We start from the raw sequence: 21,307 nt of genomic DNA on the forward strand, positions 1-21,307 counted from the left end.
GCGTTAACACTTGCTGGAGATGCATGGAGCTGTTCACATCTCTCAAAGCTATTGTCTTTGGATGTCTACAGATTCAGGCAGGCATGGCTGCACTGGTTATATTTGGTTCACATTTGGTTCAAGCTTTCTTCTTACAGTCGCAAGAGTTAGAAACATACTGTTTTTTAAACCAAGCAAAGCTTAGACACGTGCATACATCAAAATTGAAGAGCTGGAGCCCTGCACACTGGTTTAATAGTACTGCCTTAATCTGGCCTTGAGTTGATGTAGTGAAAATAAAAGCTGCCAACAACTTCTTTGCTGCAATATATATTTTAATTCAAAGTGAATCTCAACAGTAATACACCATAAATTCTTATTTTGACACTCACCAAAATAGTCACCTGGAAAACCCGCTTTTTGTGACAAAGTACAGAAGGCTTGGTCACATTTAAATCACTGAGAACTAGAGAGAAATACTATCGCAAACTGTAAGAGACATTACATCCATAAAAATTTTTCCCAGTTCTCGTATTGTAATATTGCACAGTGCAATTGCTACATGGCGAACTAGTGTAGCATAGAAACCAAAACCAAAAAAAAAAAAAAAGCCACAAGTCTACAAATTGTTAAACTGTAACAATTCAAACTTAATAATCAAATCTATATCCTTGAGTATTTCTAAAACAATCTTCCTACAGCTTGCAGTGTGATTTAACTTTTACTTAACACAAACCAAGTTAAAATTAGAAATGCAGAAAATTTAAAAATTTAAACCAAAAGAATTAACAGTAGCATATCTGATTAATAAAACACCCTGAATTAAAGTTAAAAACTCAATACAAGAAATTCATATAAAAATAATTTGCAAATTAAAATAGTATGCAAATATGCAATTCTGTAATCATGCAGTGTTTTATTTAAAAAGGCATTAAAACAATCAGATGTGTAAATGTGTCACTGATGAGGGGTGACTGTTTACAAAGATTTAGGCACCAATCCTGAGAGCAGCTCTGTACAGATGGACCCTTGGCACCTGCGCAAAATCCCACTGAAGTCAGTTGGGCTCCACAGGGGTGATGCAGAATCCGCCCTCATGGATATCATTGCAGGACCAGTACCATAATAATTAATTATTCAGAATTTAGGTTGTGGCAGAATCTCAAATATTTAATTCCTTGAAATTCAAACACATTTCTATTGTTACAATATATAAAGAGCAGCAGGCTTAATTTGGGGGCACGTTTACCGTAAATTTTTCTTATGAATTTATAGGATAATATTGTAGCATATTGGTAAACGTGTTAATTTAACAAGCATATTACCTTTACATTGTAAGCACAGTAAAAAGAAAGTACAGTAAATACATTAGAGCAATGGAGATTCCCATGGCCCCAAATAAAGAGAACACAGTAATTTTTGTTATCATGATACAAAAGTCAATTAATCCTTTTGTGCTGGTGGTTCTTGGTGTGTCCACTGCCTGCAATGGAGATAGCACCAAGAGAACTCAATTCCCAACACCAGGTGTTAACAGAGGACAGGAATCTGCTGGAATAGATAGTACAAGTTTGAAGTGTTAAAGGTGTATGATGAATTTACTTAAGTATTTTCTTGACTCCATATATTTAGGCTTTAATATATGTGCTGATAAGATTTCAAATTAATTAGGCTACTCTTAGTTTCTAATGTATACTTTATATATACATTTATATTTGTACAAAATGCATAGAGTTGATTACTAAAAACACTGAACCTTGCGGGAAAAGTTAGGTTTCTTTTTCAGTGTGATTAAAAATGTACTGCTGGTATTGGTTTTATGATATAACACTGTTGTATTTCAGTTTTTATTATTTAAAAAGGATCAAATGTAGGCACAGTTATTTCATTTGGACATTCATTAAATAAAACACTGCTTGTATTAATGGAGTAAAGAAAAAGTCTACCAGTTATTAGCTTATTGAGAGTTAAACACAAATGCTTTGCACTCTTATTCCAGTCAATGCTGCAAATATTGTATTCCAGAATATTTTTGTTTAAAAAAAAGTTAAGTCAAGCCTGCAAGATACAGCTTAAGTGTCTACACAATGCCAATATGAAAACATAAAAAAAATTAAGTTACATACATACATCCGCTTATATGCAGTGATGAGCCCAAAGTTAATGGAGATAAAATACTGATGCAAACAACACACCCAAAATAACATATTCAATTAACTTCCATCATTTACAATATAGTAGTTACGACACTCCAAACATGAAAGCAATATAAAAATCAAAACCCCCACTTCTATTTCATGTAATTAGACTTGTACAGAAATTAGAAGGCTAAGAAAGAACTAGTTAATCACCTAATTTCACAGCTATCTGAAGTGGCAATCATTATATAGCAGCTTATCTATGATACATTCAAGATAAATGATACAATTTATTACTTGCCCATAAGCTAACACACAGCCTGTTTAATACCTTCTTTAAATCCCATCTCTACACTACAGTATACTTGAGGTCTATGAAAAAAGTAGCTACCTTTTATAGGAAATGGATGATTAAGTCTTTGGTGCTGCGAAAGCAACTTCATTTGAACAAAAACAAAAAAGACAAACTTTCTAAGAAAAAAACCTCAAAAAGCATGTAACTGACGTCCCTGACGGAATGTATTAAATAAGCAAACACCCCAACAAGCTAAAACAAATACTATAATGAAAAAGGCTAAAATCCCTCCCATGCATAAATGAAAAATTGCACACAAAGAACTCACATCTTTTCAAGCTTCAACAGTAAATATTCTGCTACTACTTATTAAATACTGCATGGTTTGCTCAAGCTAAGATGAAATCACATCATGAATCAATGAGCATTTTGCTTTTTCTTTCATAATCTAGTCAAAGTCATGCCTACTGCACCTCTAAACACGTTATTAAATCCATTTAGACAAACACTTTGAAAATATACTACTTAGATTGTACTGCAGTTCCATTTAACAGTATAAAATACTGTGTTGTGTTTGTCACTAAAAGCTACTGAATCAACTTTTCTTAAGCACTACTAGATTCTTCTCTTGAAGCTAGATCATTCTGAAAAAAATCAGACAGCAAAATTCAGCTACAGCAAAACATGCTGCCCCCTTGACAAGGAAAAACACCCAATACTAAAATCATACACACAAAACCCCAAATGAGCATTACTCTATCAAAAAAACAGATTTGAATTTTAAGTGCTGCAGTCCTCAACATGTATATATAAGTAATAACATTAACAACCTCGAATATTTAAGGCACTATGTGTGGGAACGGTTTACAATGTAGCTGAGATTATTAGGACAACAACATTTAAGAGCAATGTCTAGGCAACTCTTCTTTGCCCATGCAAAAGACATGCAATGTGAAGAACAGCTCAACTTTTTAGATAAGTGACTCAACATTTAAACACCAAGATACATAATACAAACATTTTACCTGTACACTGTACTGCTGACATATGTGCATCTGTTGCTCTAAATCTGTACACTGAATGGCTTCCCAAATGTAGACGTGTCTTGCACTAGTTAGAAGGCAATTTTATAAAAAATAGCAGGAGCAAAAACTGGCTTTCTGCTCCAGTAAGTCACCTGTCTGGAGTTATTATATAAGAAGATAACATGACCAAAGATAAGTTATACCAAATGTGCAAAACACAGTAAAAGTGAGTTTTGTTATTTAAAGCTCAAGGTTGTTTAAATTGCACCCAAAACTACATGATTCAAAAAATAATTCTCCTGTTGTGCCATGGCTAATATTTATTAAATACCATGTTTCTTCTCAAATCAAACGTTTGTATCATTGAGCTTCTTCTACATACTGTACTCGAGTTCTCACATAAATGGATACTGGCTGAGTTTTGTTGGACTCAGTGGAAATCCTGTGTAAGCAGGTGATGCTGCAATGTAAGAATGTGGTGGAAAAATAGGTTTGTATTGAGTCTGATGAATGGTAGGGGAAGGTAAAAGACGGGGATTTATGCCCACTGGGACTTGGTGAACTATGCCACTGGGATGAGATATATTGTAGGTTGGATGCTGTAATATAGGTCTTGAGGTACATGATGAGGCTAGGAGGTGGGCTACAGGTGCAGCAGTACTAAGCGGTGCAGATGATGGATACGGAAGAATAGCAGGCTGTCCTCCAAGGTGCGTACTTCCAGCTAAATGTGCATGCACCGTAGTGTGATTTGGACTTCCATGTGGAAGGGAAAATGGATGACTGGCAACACTAGCTGGAATGTATGTCTGCTGTCTTCGATGACTGTAGTTTCCATTCCACTCCTGAGGCCCAGATCCAAAGTGCTGAACCTGTCCACACAGAGAAATTGCTGTGTTAATTTTGTAGTATAGATAGAGTATGAACTCAAACTTGAGACATATTTAAAATTAATAAGCTTAAATTCCATAAAGAAATATAAAGGAATAATCAAATAAATATAGAAAGTAGAAAATACTAGCTATTGAAATAGTACCACAAACAGGAAATTTGAAGGTTATAGTAGATGTATAAACTGAACACAAGTCAATGCAATCTGCTCACAAGAAAAGGACAAAACACAAGAACCATATATCACACAAGCAAGGTGATTATTCCACTCAACTCAGCTCTGGCTTGCATCACCTGGAGAACTGCACTCACTATGGGCATCACAATAAGGCACAAATAGCAGAAACAGGAGAGAAAATTTAGAGGCGAGCAAGAAAAAATGAGGAACAGTTTGCAAAATAGCTGATACACACAACTAGGTCTAGACTAATGACCCAGAGAAGACATACTAATAGTTTACAGCTATTAGCAAGAGACTGTTAGTCTCATTAAATGAGAAGGATAAAACAAGTAGTAGTCGGCTTCAACAACATCAGGGAAAATTCAGAGAAAGTTTTATAACCTGAGTAAAGCTCTGCCGTGGAAATGTGTCTGTCAAGAGGTTGAGGAATTTGCAATCTTTGGTCAAAGTTATAATAGGCTGATCATATTAGGGTTAGTTTAGGATTAATTAAATCAATCCTTCCATGATGATGCAGGGGGATAAACTAGGTGACCCAGAGGTCCCTTCCAATATTAATTATTCTATGTAATAATTAATAAGCCTCCTATCTGGATATGGCAGACTAACATTTATTTTTTTAATATTTACTATAGACAGAGAAACAAGGTTTTGTTTTTAAAGGCACTGCCCCTAGATCTTATTTAATAAAGAGTTTTGTTAATGTAGCTACTGCCCAATGTAAAATAATTAAAATAGCTTAAATTTAGTAAGTGTAAAGTTTTTTATTTTATCTAATCTGCTAGATCCTGCACTGCAGCAGAGAGATATCTTGGTACAGCATTAAGGAGGTAGTAAAAGTGGCTTTTGAATTAGCTTTGCCACTTTTGGTCCTTGGGCCAACCTCAAAGGTGCTGTAAATTATACCCACTTATCTATGGTCAAACAAAGCTTTTCCGGCAGCTAAAGAATTGGTGCCGAAATGGAGGTTAGTTACCTGTAACTGGAAGTTCTTTGAGATGTGTGGTCCCTAGCTGTATTCCACATGTAGTACGCATGTACACCATGCGCCTAAATCCAGAGATTTTTAGTAAGCAGTGTCTGCTGGGCCACACGTTTAGTGGTTCTCTTCCTACTCTGAACTGAGGGCATAAGAGGTGGTCCAGACGAACGCCTCTCCAATTCCTTCTCTTACCACAAATCCAGATATAATCCACAACAGAGGGAATGGGCAGTGGAATAAAGATAGGGACCACATCTCAAAGAACTTTCAGTAACAGGTAACTAACCTCCATTTCTTCTTCGAGAGATGATCCCTATGTGTATTCCACATGTGGGAGATTAGCAAGCAGTAGTCAAAATGGAGATGGGTATGAGGACACAGAAGTGATAACTGACTGTAATACTCCCGTCCCTACAGCTGTATCTGCAGTAGAACACTGAATCAAAGCATGAACTCTCGCAAAAGTGTGCAAGGAGCTCCAGATAACTGCTCTACTCTATTCTCCATCAGAGTAAGTTTCTCAGAGATGCAGCAGAAATTGCCTGCACTCAGGTGGAATGAACCCTCACTCTCTCTCAGGAAGGTATGTGGGCTAGTTGGTAGTCAAAAATAATGCAGCCAAAGATCCGTTCAGAAAGTCTTGGCGCAGATATAGCTTCATCTCTCTGCTTTTGTTCTTTGTAGATAAAAGGCCAGTACCCTTTGGACATCCAGAGAATGAATACTCCTCTCTTCATCAGAAGCTTGTGGTTTCAAAAAACAATGATAAATGGGTGGTTTGAGTCACATGAAACTCTGATTTATTTTAGGGATGAATTGCGGATGGTGCCACATTGAGACCTTTTCTTTATGAAAGGTATTATATGGTGGGTCTGCTATGTGTGCTCCCAGCTTGCTGACCCTTTTGGCCAATGTTAGGGCAGGAAGGAATGGAATTTTCATTGACAGTCAGGGCATAAAACATGACGTTAAAGGTTCAAAGTAAAGTCTGGTGAGGGATGAAAGAATGAAGTTGAGATCTCACTGGAGTGTCAGCTTCACCAATAGTGGGAAGGATCAAAGAAGCTTCTGCAAAAATGTAGTCGTTGCAGGATCAGTGAAGATGAGGCTGTCAACAGTGGAAAGAAAATGATTAACTGTTGCCAAACGAACCCAAATGGAACTAAAACAGACACCCATTGTATTGAGGGTAAGTAGATATTCAAGAATAACAGGGATCCCAGCAGATTCTAGAGATAATTGGTGTGTTGAGCTTGAGAGGGGAAATGCTTCCATTTGGCTGAACAACATCTACTAAAATCTTTCCTGCCTTGACTGACAATGGATTGCACCCCTATGGAACATGAATGCTCCACATCCGATGCCCATCCAAATACCAAGCCTTGAGTTGCAGTGGTTCTGGATTGGAGTGCCTGCAGGTGTCTTTGTGTTGCGTTAGGTCTGGAAATGTGGACACGCTAATGGGCAGATAAGCTGAGAGCTTCAGTAGATCCGTGAACCAGAACGATCTCAGCTAGTTCGGAGCAATAATGACGACTCAAGTACTGTCTTGACAAATTTTCTGTAGGACCTGTGGTATTAAAAGGATGGGAGGGAAGGCATATCTGAAGTGACCCCTCCATAGTAGTGGAAGAGCATCTTCCTTTGAGCCCTTGTTTAGTGCTGCTCTAGAGCAGTACAGGGGAAATTTCCTCTTCATTTGTGAAGCGAAGGGGTCCCAAGATGTCATTCCCCACTGGGTGAAGACCTCGTCCAGGACCAAATTCTGAATCTCCCATTCATGGTCTGTAGAAGAATGCCTGCTGAGACTGTCTGCCAGGGAGTTCTGCACACCAAGTAAATATGTCACTGAAAGGATCATGTGATAGCTGCTGTACCAGTTCCAGAGTTTTATTGGATCTATACACAGAGGGAGAGATATCATTCTCCCGTTTGTTTATACAAAAGATAGTTACCATATTGTCCAATATTATTTGGATATGCCAGAATTGGATGAGCAGGAGGAAGGCATTGGAGTCCTGACACTCTACTCTGGGTTAGGGTGACCAGATGTCCCGATTTTATAGGGACAATCCCAGTATTGGGGGCTTTATCTTATATAGGCAACTATTATCCCCACCCCATGTCTCGATTTTTCACACTTGTTAGCTGGTCACCCTACTCTCAGTTCTAGTAAATTGATATGCATCCTAGAGTCCAGTGCATTGTACAGTATGATCATCCATATGAGCGCCCCAATCTAAAAGGGAGGTATCAATAATGATGATTGCATTGGGTGTCGGGGTGAGGAAAGAGATCCCCACCCAAATTTTCTCCACCAGATGAGAGAGTCCAGAACATTGGATGGAACAGTCACTTTGGCACAGATGTTGCCCCTCTCTGGTGAGTAAACAGACAGAAGCGAGATTTGCAGACAAGGGAGATCGATGGCATCACATGTGCATGAGATCACGTGGCTGAAACAGGCAAGTCTTGACTGAAGTCCAGGGCTTGAAAGTGACCTGGTTTATGAGGACGCTCATGGCATGCACTCTCTTGATAGGTAGTTAAGTCCAAGGTCATTCCTTGGAAGTTTATGGCCCTTGTAAGGGTTAATGTAGACTTTTCATGGTTGACAAACTCCTACAGAAGGAAGTAGGTGAAGGAGGAAATGGATTGCCAATGGGACTTCCTAATATGACCTGTCTGTTTGGAGCCAGTTGTTCAGATATGGAAAGACAATGAATCCATTTCTTCTCATCCAAGCTGTCACCACTGCAAACACTTCTGTAAAGACTCTGGGTGTTGCAGCTAGCCCAAATAGAAGGACCCTGAACTAGCAATGATCTTGACAGAAGGAGAACATGAGGAATCTCCTGTGAGATGGATGAATATCTATGTGAATGTATGAGTCTTTCATGTCAAGAGCTATGATCTATGCAACCTCTTCCAGGGAGAGAATTATTGAAGCCAATATGACCATGCAAATCTTCCCTTTCCTTGTGCGTTACCCTCAGGAGACGGGTATCACTCATGGTCAACTAGGGAAGACGGCGCATGTTTAAAATACACAAGCTATACAGCCAATACCCTGTACCTCTCTATTCCCCTTTGTATTGTCCTACTGAGTCACTAATTATTTTGCTTTGGTTTCTGACGAGACTATTAACCAGCCCGCTCTGTCCTCAGATCCACTGTGGCCACCTCGTGACAAAATGGTCATCCTAATTAAACCATTGCACCCAGTCACCACTCTCATACAGGGCATTTGAAATGAGCTTTTTAGAGATCAATAATCTTCTCTATAGCAGAGAAAAGTGCCCGTGGCTTACCATCTCTGTAATGGCACAGCGAGCCAACCCTTTGGAGATGTTCGAAATGGAATGCGGGTCTGGCTTCGCCTTGTGCACACTAAGGGGAGTATTTTATACATTGTTGCAGTTGCTTCAGTTTCCTGGGTCTGCTAACAATGGCAACGTTGTGTATTTCTTTTCATCCTGTAGACACCTTGGCCTTGACCCTCCCACCCCCCTCGAAATGCTGCAGAAAGACTAGCACAGATTAGAAAGAGGGGGGAAAAATCGCGGGACAGCATGTTAGGCAAGCTCATGAACGCCTCTGCGGCGACAGACAGAGCTCCAAGCGTGGCAGCCGACCTTGTCCCAGAACATGGACATGGACAGGCAGAATTGAAGAGCAACACAGGAGCATGAGCGCAGTACCACACAGGAGATGCTGTGAATCACATTGTGAACAGGCAGACATGCTCAGCTTGAGGAGCTTCAGGAGGAGCGGCAGCTGGACAGAGTCCCACTGCAGCCCCTCCAGAACGCTCCTCCGCCTATGGCTTTGCTGCCTTCCTCCATCCCAAGCAGTCTTGGAGGAGAATGGCCAGGTTGCAGTATGTGATGCACTCCACCCTGGTGGAGGCAAGCAGAAAGTAGCAGCAGCCATGCTGACAGTTGTCCTGCAAGCAACCATGCTACCCCTTGAAACTGTGAATGAACACTTGCCCCCTGCCCCCACCGATTTGAATGTTCATAAATAAAAGTTTGCATAATTTCCATACATGTCTCTTTATTAATTCATAGCTTGTATGGGGAGGGCTTTGGAGGGTACTGATATCGATGGTAGGGGGATGGGGTAAGCAAAGGCACAAATCATTCAGAAAACATTACTGCGTCTCATTGGAGAACCTGGTTTTCGACGCTTCCCGAAGACGAAGCGCTCCGCGATTGGCTCTGAGCGTATTGCTGCCATCTGGCTGCTCAAAATTGGCAGCCAGTCTTTCTGCCTCCACAGTCCAACCCTGGGCGAACCTTTCTCCCTTTGCTTCACACACATCATGAAGAACACAGCACGCAGATATAACTGATGGGATGTTCTTTTCACTCATGTCCAGCCTAGTAAGGAGACATCTCCATCTAGCCTTTAAATGCTCAAACGCACATTCCACCACCATTCTGCAAGTGCTTAGCCTGTTATTAAAACGCTCCTTGTCACTGTCAAGGTGCCCAATGTACGGCTTCATTAGCCAAGGGAGCAAGGGGTAAGCAGGATCACTGTTGGCATTTCCACACCCCTGATGTGAATTTTTTGGCCTGGGAAGAAAGTGCCCGCCTGCATTTTAGAGAACAGCCCCCAGTTCCTAAATATATGCGCATCATGCACCTTTCTAGACCACTCCACACAGATGTCAGTGAAACAACCGCTGTGATCCACAAGCCCCTGCAGGACCATGGAAAAACACCCCTTGCGGTTTATGTACTCGGTTGCTAGGTGTGCAGGTGCTAAGATAGGGAAGTGCGTGCCAACAACGCCCCCCCCCCCCGGCAGTTTGGGAACCCCATCGTGGCAAACCCATCCACTATGTCCTGCACTTTTCCTAAAGTCACTAGCCTTCGTGGCAGAAGTCGATTGATGGTCCTGCACACTTGAATCACGGCAGCTCCCATTGTAGATTTACTGACTCCAAACTGATTCCCAACCGACTGGTAACAGTCGGGGGTTGCCAGCTTCCACAGAGCAATGGTCACTCACTTCTCCACCGTCAGAGCTCGTCTCACGCAAGTATTCACACTTCAGGGCTGGGGCCAGCTTCGAGCAAAGTTCAAGGAAAGTGGCTTTTCGCATACGAAAATTCTGCAGCCACTGGTCATCATCCCAGAGCTGCATAACGATGCGGTCCCACCAGTCTCTGCTTGTTTCCCAGGACCAGAACCGGCACTCCACAAACTGAAGATGATGCGTTACAGCCTGCAGCAATCAGGAATTGTTCCGCTCAATGTCTTGTAGCAGGGCAGCCTCGGTGACATCGCTGTTGCCTGTGCTTAGGGTTCTCGCTCTCCTTTGAAAATACTCAAGGATAAGCCGTGATGTATTTGTGAAGCTCACAATAATAGTGCAGAGTTGAGCTACCTCCATGTCTCTGCAGCAATGGCAAGCGCGTGGCATAAACAAACGGCACGAAAACCAGTTTCCTGTTTGTTTGGGGGAAGAAGGGAGGAGCGCTGCATCATGGGATGATAAAACTCGTCCCAACAGCCACTGCAGCTAGTTGCACTGTGGGATAGCAACCCACAGTGCACTGCTTTGTATGCCGACAAGCGTGGCGAGTGTGGCTGCACGAGCCCAGCGCAAGGAGCGTGGTGTGCACACGCTCCAGCAGCTTGTAAAAATCAGCGGGTGAAAGTCGATTTTAAGTAAGTCGACTTCATTCTGCAGTGCAGATATACCCTGATTGGGGTCTCATGGCCTGCTCCATCACATTTTTAAGTCTTCACTCCCAGCCTTCATGAGTTCTCATAGGCCATGTTTTCTAGACCTTTAATTATTTTGTTGCTCTTCTGTGGATTTTCTCCAGTGTGTTCACATCTTTCCTGAAATGTGGCAGCCAGAACTGGACACAATACTCCAGTTGAGGCCAAACTAGCGTGGAGTACAGCGGAAGAATTACTTCGTGTCTTGCTTACAATACTCCTGCTAATACATCCCAGAATGATGTTGCTTTTTTTGCAGCAGTATTGCACTGTTGACTCATATTTAACTTGTGAACCACTATGACCCCCAGATCCCTTTCCACATACTCCTTCTGAGGCAGTCATTTCCCATTTTGAATGCACATAGGGACAATCACTCGAAGAAGAATATGTCCCTTTTTTTGGCACCATGCTCACTACATACAAGGGAGAGAGGGAATTACAACTTAGCGCATCAGCTCTACTACATCTTGGGATTCCCCTCAACTAAAAGAATTCTCAGCTGGACACATCTGCTGGGATTCCAGTTGCTTTGTGCCACTGGTGAGGGACAAAGCAGGTGGAACAAGGCTGAAAATATGGCCCAGACTTTTAACTCCATAGTACAAATATTTTAGCATTTGGAGGAGGACAAAGTGGTCAAGTATATTTGATCATGTCTCAGGCTTTCTACTAAACTCAATGTAGGTTGTAACAATTTTCCCAGTGCCGTTTTTCTATCATCTTTATAAACTAATCTGAACCCTCATTACCATGGCTGCTAATTTAGGGACGGGCAGAAAGTGGAAGGTATTTCTGAACTGCACAATAGGCTACAGCGTTCCACTTTTCAGGACTTCAGCAGCTTGACTGCAGCAGTTGGGCATATTTTTTTTTACTAATTTGAGGCCTGATTTTTCACACATGTAGAGGAGCCACAGCTCCCATTTAGTTCAGTGTTGTGGGTATCTAGCATGTTTGAAAATCAGGCCCTCAAACCATAAGACAATAAAACAATTTTGAGTTGTGAATGAATACACATACCTGACTGAAATTTATAGGCTGCTGATGGAATGCTGATGTCAATTTTTGCTGATGGTTACTCACAGCAGGAGGCTGGTTTATTCTTCCAGGGACAGATCGGCCTTTTATCAGTGGCTGGCAAGTGTCATCTGGCAAGATATAAATGGGACAAAGTTTAAAATCAATTAAAATCAAATACTAGTACCAAGGCAAAACTTCAATTCTTTCAGCTGCGCAGATAGACAATAGCTGTGAAGTAGTAAACCAAGAAACTTACAAAAATTTTTAAATATTTATTTATGATTAATATTTAATAATTTAGGTAAAATACATGATTAAATAAAAGAGAGAGAGAGCTTAAATTTTGTGTTTGGTGCATATACCTATTGAATAGACTGCTCAAATTTCTGCTCTTAACCATTATATAAAAGTGAAGACCAACTAAATTAGTTTACCTGTATTCACCATCAGCTCATCTAAATTTAATCTGTTTTCTATTCTTATTGGTGGCACCACAACAGCGCAGACAGCAGGTTTGGTTTCTGGCTTAACTGAGTTTCTGGTTTCTGTATTTTGATTGGTGTTGTCTACAAAACCGCTTTCTACAAATGGACTGTCATGTCCTGAAGAGTCTGAGGTTGGGGAACCATCCACAGTATCACAGCCACTCTCTTGTTCATCATCTGACATGCTATTAAAAAAAATAAATATTGCATTATAAGAAGAATGTTCTTTCATTGGTGTCCTTGTAATGTATGACAAAAGATATTTACACAAAATGTTTAAAAATAAAACAAACTGCAGAATATATCTAAAATGTAAATTTTTTTAAGTGTCTAAAGTTAAAACCATACAAGCTGAGAATTCAGATGGAAGCTAAAAGTCAAAACTCATCTTCCAGCCTTAAACAACAAGTTGTGAGTAGGGGTGAAAAGGATAAGGTTGCAGTTACTTTGTTAAAAGAAAATAGCGAGGGTTGTGGTGAGTTGCACATTAAACCTTGCTCTAATAAATCTCCCTAATCTATATTAAATTTTAGATTGTATTCCCATCATTCACATGCACACTAATTACCTCATTTTCTTCCTAATTCAAAGAATAAAAGCCTATGGTTATCATGCCATAAGCAGAGAAGGAAATAATTTATAAAGAAAAGAAGCTTTGCTTCTAAAAACAAGCCATGGAGCTGGGAGATTGTGAAAGTATCTATCTAGCCTAAAAAAATGCACAGTTACATGTGAGTGGTCAGAGGAACACTCCTGGCAGGAGCAGCCAGTTATCTTGGGATCAGCCACTAACGGGTAAAAATACTGAAATAGGTTACATACGCAGGAGTACCCTCATTTTACATACAATAGCACTAAACACATAGGTTTGACAGATTATTTTTGATGACATTTAGATTAAGAGAAAAAGCACAGCCCCATTCTTCAACTATAGAAAATTTGCTGGAGGTCCGTGGAATATATGCTGATCACCTGATGCACACACCTCTTCTTTAAAAAATGCTCCTCTTGAAGCATCTTGTGAGGAGGTGTAGATGCCAACCTCTGTAGTGGCATCTACTAATGTTTATTGAAACCAAAATGCATATGCGAGGGTGAAAATGGATTAGAGGAGCTTGAAGATGCCAATCGGAAAAGAACTGCCAGGAAGACAAGAACCAGGAGCAGTTAAGCAAGACTACAGCCAACAGTGGAACCAAAGCCAGGTACTTCATAGAGAAAGGAGATCAAGCAGTGAGGAGCTGGGGAAAGGAAACTAATTTTTTTTAAATATTAATTGTACATGTAAAAAACCACCACACAAATATTTATATTATAGTGGTGCCTAGAGTCCACAACTGAATGTGGGGCCCTACTTTGCAAGGGCACTCTGCCAACACATGAAAAAAGTGGTAAGGGATTGTGAATAAATTCATCTAGGTGCTTATACAGCACCTATCTGCATAGTAGCTGGACGTGTTCATGACTGAGAAGAGATATGCACAAGCTCGTTCCTTTTAAGAAGCTGTCTTCTAGGAAAACATGAAAACGCAGATTTAGATAGTAAGGCGCTGATCCGGCAAATTAAATACATGCTTAACTTTAAACACCTGAGTAATCCCTTGTGTGCATGAATTCTGATACATTTTTTAATTACATGATCACTTCCTTTCCCCCACAGGACCCCTGACACATTCAGAGCACAGGATGGCACATGGAGTGCATCAGGGTTGCCCAGTGAATGAGGCTGTTGTCTGTAGGATCTCTGCCTCATTTATTGCAGAAGTCAGAAGGTGTATATAGATGGAATGAGGTGTGGGAGGAAGCAGGGTATTGCAGACAGAGAAAGAATGATCTCATGGTTAAGGCAGTTGAATGCTGCTCTGGAAAACTGGATTCTATCCCTGACTCTGCCACACAGCTCTTAAGCAATGATAGGCAAGTCACTTAAACCAACCTTTTAACAGGTGGTCACTACCTGCATGTTTCTTGTTTTCTGGGTACCTGACGGGAGACCCTGGGGTCTGATTTTCAGAAATGCTGAGCACTCAGAGATGCAGCTAAGTTAACGAGAGCTGTGCTTTGAACATATAAAGTGCTATATAATGCTAAATACTCTGAAAAAGTCAGGACCCAGGTGTCAAGCCAGGCACACAAAATCAGTGGAAACTTTTGACCTTACACCATCTCCTCACCTCACAGGGGTGTTATGAAGATAAACTAATGTTTGTGAAACATTGTGATACTGTAATGATGAGTGTCAGAGAAGAGGACATGAATAAATTAATCATTTTGTCTTCAGAACGGGGTTTAAATATTGTGAAGTAAATAAGGCCTGGGGCCAAACATTGAACATCAAGGAGAAAACAAAATTTCCAATGGCTGCTCAATAATTGACAACAACAGTCCATTCTGTGCACTAAACGAGGCAGGTCCTATGGAAAAAGCAGTATGTGATCATGTAATTAAAAACTGTTATAATGGATATGCACAAAGGGGCTGAATTAAGATTGCTTAATTCTGGCATTTCCTAACTTTTGAGTGCTTGACTTTGCAATCAATGTTCTTCTAATGGAGGTTTGTGTGTGTAATTTTATGATTTTTTTTTTTTTTTTTTAAACAAACACTATACATTATTGCCATTCAGGTCAACACTATGAAGCCATTCAGTGACATGAAAACAGTATCAAACAATTAATGAACTAGCTATGATGTATAAATATACATAATTTACATACATATACATCTCAGAATGATATAATTTTTTCAAAACATACGTTAGCCTGTGAAAGAGAAATTCACTAAATCTGGCAAAGCAAAAGACAATGAACTAAAAATGTCAGGAGTTTCACTAAAAATCAGGCTTGCACTGTATACTGAAAACAATATAACTTTACCTGTTGGGTCTCTTGCAAGGGGATGGACTAGACTGGCCAGAGGAGCTAGTGCTCAAAGTGCTATCAGGGCTGCTTAACGAACACACACGGTCAATATTCATAGTGCTCTGGCAGGCTTCACAATCTAGGCTACCTTTACATCTGACACAAAGAAAAAAAAAAGTTATTGAATAGTACACTGGAAAGGGGATGGGCGCTATCACCCAGAAGATGAAAAGCAACTATTCTTATTCCTGTTTAGCATTCCACTCGTACACAATCTAAAGTTTTATGGGGCCCTTTGGAAATTTTGACCTACATTTTTATAACTCTGAAGCCTAAAGTAAGGCCTTATTTATCCATATTTAGGCTTTTAAATAAAAGTTCAGAATTTATGAACACCCACAAATCCCTTTAAAGTCAGTGAGAGCTGCAGGTACACACCACCTTTGAAAAATCAGGTCATTTTTATTTTGGTGCCTAAATATGAATGAAGAATATTAGGCACCCAAGGTAAAAACATTTGGCCATAGGGTCAGACCAAATCTTGCAGTCTTTACTCAAATATGACTCCTGCTGGCTTCACTGGGAATTTTGATTTACAAAAGGACTATAGGCTATTGCCCTAAATAAATTTATAAAAAACAAACCCTCTGTATCATCTCTGCCATAGTAGTAGCTGATTCTCCTCACACTCCCCACCATATGTGATGAAAATAAAATGTGGCATAAGTGGGGAAAGTGTGGATGCAAGCATGAAAAAGATTTTTAAAGCAGTCCAGGGTATTTAGTCACATATCTTTTACAATTAAATTGGAATTGTGTAGCAACCTGGACTGCCTTGAAATATATCAAACAAATGTGTATGTCCAAATGTATTATGTCCAAGTGTCCAGTATGTCCAAATGTGTATGTGTGCGCAGGCGCAATGTGCGGGGAAAGCTGTGGACCTAATGGAGCAGAGCAGAGAACCCCCCAACCAGGGCTACGAGCAGGACGATGAGTCCCCGGCCATGCGAGAGACCACCCTGATGCTGCATAGCTCTGTCCCTGGGTAGGAGCCATTCAGCAACGGGTTGACCTCTCCCATGGCCAAGGGGTCTTCTTTCCCCTCACAGTCCTTGCTGGGGGTCTCTGCTCTGACCCACTAGGGCCACAGACTTCCCCTGATTTTGTGCCTGCAGGAATCTGGTATTGGCAGCTCCACAAGTGGTATTAGCAGCTCCATTGTCACAGTCCCACTCTCTCAGCAGCCAGAAATGTGAGGGCCATCCCCAGACAGGAATGTTCAGTAACAGCGTGGCCTCCCCGGAAACAGGGGTTCATCCTCCTCCTTTGCAGCTCTAGATGGGGGCAGTCTCTACTCTGCCAGGCCAAGACTGCAGCCTCCCTGCACCTTGCACCCAAGTGTCTTTGGCCATGAAGGGAGACCCTTGCAGTCCCACTGTCAGTGCTGCCCTAACCCCCACGCGACCCCACTGTAAACATAAAAGTAGTTAAAAATTGGGGGATGATAAAGATCTATATTAATGGTCAAAACTGAAAAAAAAATTCAAATACTGCCAAGCCTAACTACAACTACTGAACATAAATGGTGGTACATAAAAACCTTATTTGCATTCAATTTACACACAAAAGTGAGTATTTTATATGTAGAATAGATCATTTGTGTGCGCAAGCAATGTGTAAAAATTATATGAACAATTAATTTTATATAGACAACTGCAAACACACTACGATCATATTTTGAATGTATGGCCCTAAATTTTTATCTTCTGTTTGCCTGTTTACCCATTTCAGATTCACCTGAACTATCAGATGACATTAGGCTTCCTCAAACTTATGTTTAAGGAAAAGCTCCTAATTCACAGCCATAAGGAACGAAAGTGCATTCAAATGAAAATGATATTTTCTTTGATTTACTGTAATTTAATATGGAATAATTTATCAGAACTTATTGGAGAAAAATCTTTTAGGATGGAATTTCTATCGCCCATGCTCAACCTTCAATTTCATACACAGATACATGTAATGCTTCAGAGGTTGGTATGTATAACAGTGTAAGCCAATATTAAGAAAGAAAATCAATAAACATGCTAGACCTAAGTAGCCAATTTTCACACTTTAACAACTCATCTCCTGTTATAAAAAGAATACTAAACACTCTGTCCCTGTTATGAATGTGCTGCTTGCGTAGCCTCACAAAGTAGAATTTTACAAGTAGCCTTCAGTTCCCAAATACAATACTGCTGCGGAGTTGTCTTTTCTACCAAAATTCAGTTGGAAGTACACGGACCACCATTGTGTTTAAAATCAAATACTGACTACACATAGTAGCAGAACTAGAGGATTTTGCTGTAATCACTGCACATTTCTTAGTTTGAGAACAGTTAAATATAACTAGACATATTAAAAAGATCTTACTCTCTTAGTGAATGTCTTTGTCCTGTGTCGTCTTCATCCGTGTCACTACTGATGGTGATCACACTAACTGCTGGACTGGGGGAATCTGCAATGATGATAGCCTGGCGCTGTTTGTTTGAAACAGATGAATCAGGGTCTTGCCTGACAGATGTTTCGCAACAGTTCCTTTCCTGTCCTTCTGAGTTACGATTGTCCTGTGCTTCTATACAACTTACACTCTTGACAGCCTTCACATTAATTAACTTTGGAGACATAAACGCTGAATTTTGGATATTGGTATTTTGTAACGTATTACTCCTGTGAAGAAGACACCTCATTAGACAGCTAGAACTTTATAACATACTTGAAATCTTAATTCTATTCCCCACCCCGCACCCTCAATTTAAAAAAAGCCAAGTAGATTAAAACATCATCTTTATACATCCAGGAATAAAAATAAAGTGTAAAACAAAGCAGTGAACATACAGGTAAATATACTGCATATGTGGTATTCTCTAAGAATAATGGTAAAATTTCCAGATAAGCATTGCAAATAGCAAGCAGGGTTGTTCTGGATGCTGCAACGTAAGGTCCAAGGCTGGATTTACCAATGAAATGTACTACAATATGCTGAAAGCACCATTCTCTCTTAAAGGAAAAAAGGAATGAAGAAATGCTAGCTTGGACACCACAGCCCTGATTCATTGGAAAGATTCTCACTGACATCAATGGCTTTGGATGATGCCTTGCCTTAGCAAACACTAGAAAAGGAATCCAGTAGTATAACCACCACCATAATGGTTTTTTATAGCCTTGGTTTCTCCATTAGTATAACATCCCATACCTTTGCAAATCACTTCTGTAGTTATGGGGCACATTTTCTCCAGTGAGCACCTAAAGTGTTTATTGCTGCCAGCAAAAGAAAGACTATTCTTAATACTAGTCTAGCCATGTTATGGCCACTATTATAGAACTTCTTTCTTTTTAATTGTTTGAACCTGATGAGTCCTCATGCAAATGGATTAGGAACATCTAATTAGGATTACCTCAACACATTTGTAAACTCTTGCCAAACGCCATTTAAGCACATGTATAGATAAAGCTCCTACTATCACAGGCAGATAATAGATCAAAGGTAAAAAAGTTTATTTCCATTTCATGTCTCCCATCCCATTTACCAAAATATCTCAGAGAAATTAACAAGGAAGCTAGCTAGGTGTTTATTTTTAAAAGGGGCAACAGGACAGTTTGAGTACAATCAATGACCTTAGCGAGCATGCATTATTCTTATCCCACTGTACAAAGATTGTGAAGCTATGATCTTAACATCTACACCAAATACAAAAAATACTATTTTACCAACCTGTTCTGGCACAGTTTATTTCTCTTGGTAGCTGCAGGCTGTGGCCAGACAACATGTGCAATGCCCACGCTAATTGGCTGAGTGGCAGACAAAGTTATTTGATTGGTTAAGAGAGGCTGTGGTATCACTGAATTGTAATGGCTGCCATGAGGAATCACCTTCCTAAGGCGAGAAGAGAGAATAAGTTGTAAACTCTAACTTAGATCCATATTCTTTGTTATACAAAAGTCCTAAAAATGTGTTGTACAAAACTTTTTGGACTTACCCCCAGTCTCCAAACCTTTGTGGACCAGCCACAGGATCAGAGACTAGAGTTGCAGTAGAAGGAGCCACAGGTGTTACTTGTTGCCAAGCAGGAACCAGTATTTGCTGAGTTCGATTAGACCATGGCTGTTGTAAAGTAAAGCAGATTTCATCAAGTAGCAAATAACCTGGATTTATATTAGCTGCTTAAAACTCAGCATAAATATTTAAAAAGTGATTGAAATTAGGCACTTTAAAGACATATCACAGGTAATATTTACAAATACAGATTTCTTAAGTGTCTTAGTAATATAAAATTTGTAATAGCCATTTTTAAAATACACAATTCCAAATGAACCAACCTGAGAAAGGACTCCTGCTCGTATGTGTAGTGGCTGTATGGCAGGGGCCTGTGTCACCAATGGAACTGCGTTATCTACCATCAGCGAGTAACCAGTGGGCTTACCATGGTTTGTAGGAATTCCTAATGGGAAAAGGAAAAACCAATGAATCATACAGGCTTTAAACAAAATGTTATGATATAACTTGAGCAAAATGAAAACACTGATGAAGAGATTTTTAATCAGACATTTCATTTTTCTTGCTATGTTTATAATTCAGTCAAATCACTGATTTAGACCTTTCAAACTGGATTAATCAATGTGATTTATTTTAGAGAAGATTGTGTTTCAGTACCTATCTGTTCAAGTATGTGTTACTGTAATTTTTGTGATCATTATGAAAACACGTACTATAGAAGAGACCAGTTATATTTTATCCTCAGCAGAATGACTCATGCTCACAGCTTTCTACAATGCTGAGAATTTTATTGTCTATTACAAATTTCCCCAGTTGCAGGGCAGCCAAGCAAAACTGCACCAGTGTCTCAATGGCTTACTTCACAGCTTTCCACTGAGTCCCATGTAACTCAAATCACACCCTACCAGCTGACATCCTCTCTTTCCATAATGTGTCTATCAATTCCGCTAGCTCTCAATAGTAATGCCTGTAAGGAAACCACATACATGTGACCACTTCTGTCTGGTTTTAGGATCTTCTGTGGGGAACCTGTATTTGAATTTCCTTACAATGCATAAAATCTTTTCAGGGGAGCCTGTGACAGCCAACCCACAACCTGCTTCTCTTGTATGTGTCCTGGCACTGTGAATTGATGCACACATGAAATATTACAGCAACAGCAGTCTAGGAAAGACATCCTCTCTAATGTTCCATGGGCTCTCAACAGCTTGTCATCCCTACTTGGCTTTACCAGACTCAGACAGCCACAGACAAAAAATGGCGCAATGTTTACACCAAGCAATAATTTTCAGGTGACCTAACAATTTAAATAAAGGAGTGGGGAGTAGTTTTATTAAAAATACTGTTGAAAAAAATAAACAAAGAGTTTTATTTCACTGCAGGTTCTACTACCAATGAGAATATACTAATTCTGACTTCTGGTTTTGTCTTTTACATGACTCACACTGCAAACAATTACTAAGCAATACACATATGGATGACAGGTAACTACTGTTTAATATTATAAATTCACTTGTTCATTAAGAGTTCATTTTTTATCTTTATTTCAATCTGCTGAACAGCTTTGAGCATGCCATTTTGCTATGCTAAATTTAACTGTTTGATCAAAGGCTTGGAATTTAAAAAGCTTTGTTGAGTAATTTCTTCCACCCAGCCATATAGGGAAG

The 21,307-nt window shown here is 39.9% G+C and overlaps 1 protein-coding gene across 3 annotated transcripts in view; it reads right to left on the reverse strand.

Annotated features, from left to right (window-relative positions):
* Nucleotides 1-274: 274 nt before the first annotated feature.
* The window catches only part of HIPK3 (homeodomain interacting protein kinase 3), a 126,615-nt gene continuing 105,582 nt past the window's right edge, over nt 275-21,307 (reverse strand). For all 3 annotated transcript variants that reach the window (XM_067532109.1, XM_067532110.1, XM_067532108.1), the window contains 8 exons: nt 19,964-20,085; nt 19,624-19,748; nt 19,359-19,520; nt 18,017-18,313; nt 15,614-15,754; nt 12,687-12,922; nt 12,253-12,380; nt 275-4,309 (listed from right to left, as the gene is read on the reverse strand). In XM_067532109.1, coding sequence (XP_067388210.1) covers nt 3,833-4,309; nt 12,253-12,380; nt 12,687-12,922; nt 15,614-15,754; nt 18,017-18,313; nt 19,359-19,520; nt 19,624-19,748; nt 19,964-20,085 — 1,688 coding nt within the window. In that variant the 3' untranslated portion in view covers nt 275-3,832. The remainder of the gene's footprint in view (nt 4,310-12,252; nt 12,381-12,686; nt 12,923-15,613; nt 15,755-18,016; nt 18,314-19,358; nt 19,521-19,623; nt 19,749-19,963; nt 20,086-21,307) is intronic.

The sequence above is a fragment of the Emydura macquarii genome, unplaced genomic scaffold (genome assembly GCF_026122565.2).
Source record: "Emydura macquarii macquarii isolate MOO-44397 ecotype Brisbane River unplaced genomic scaffold, CSIRO-AGI_Emac_v2 contig_3240, whole genome shotgun sequence".
NCBI classification, from domain to species: Eukaryota; Metazoa; Chordata; order Testudines; family Chelidae; genus Emydura; species Emydura macquarii.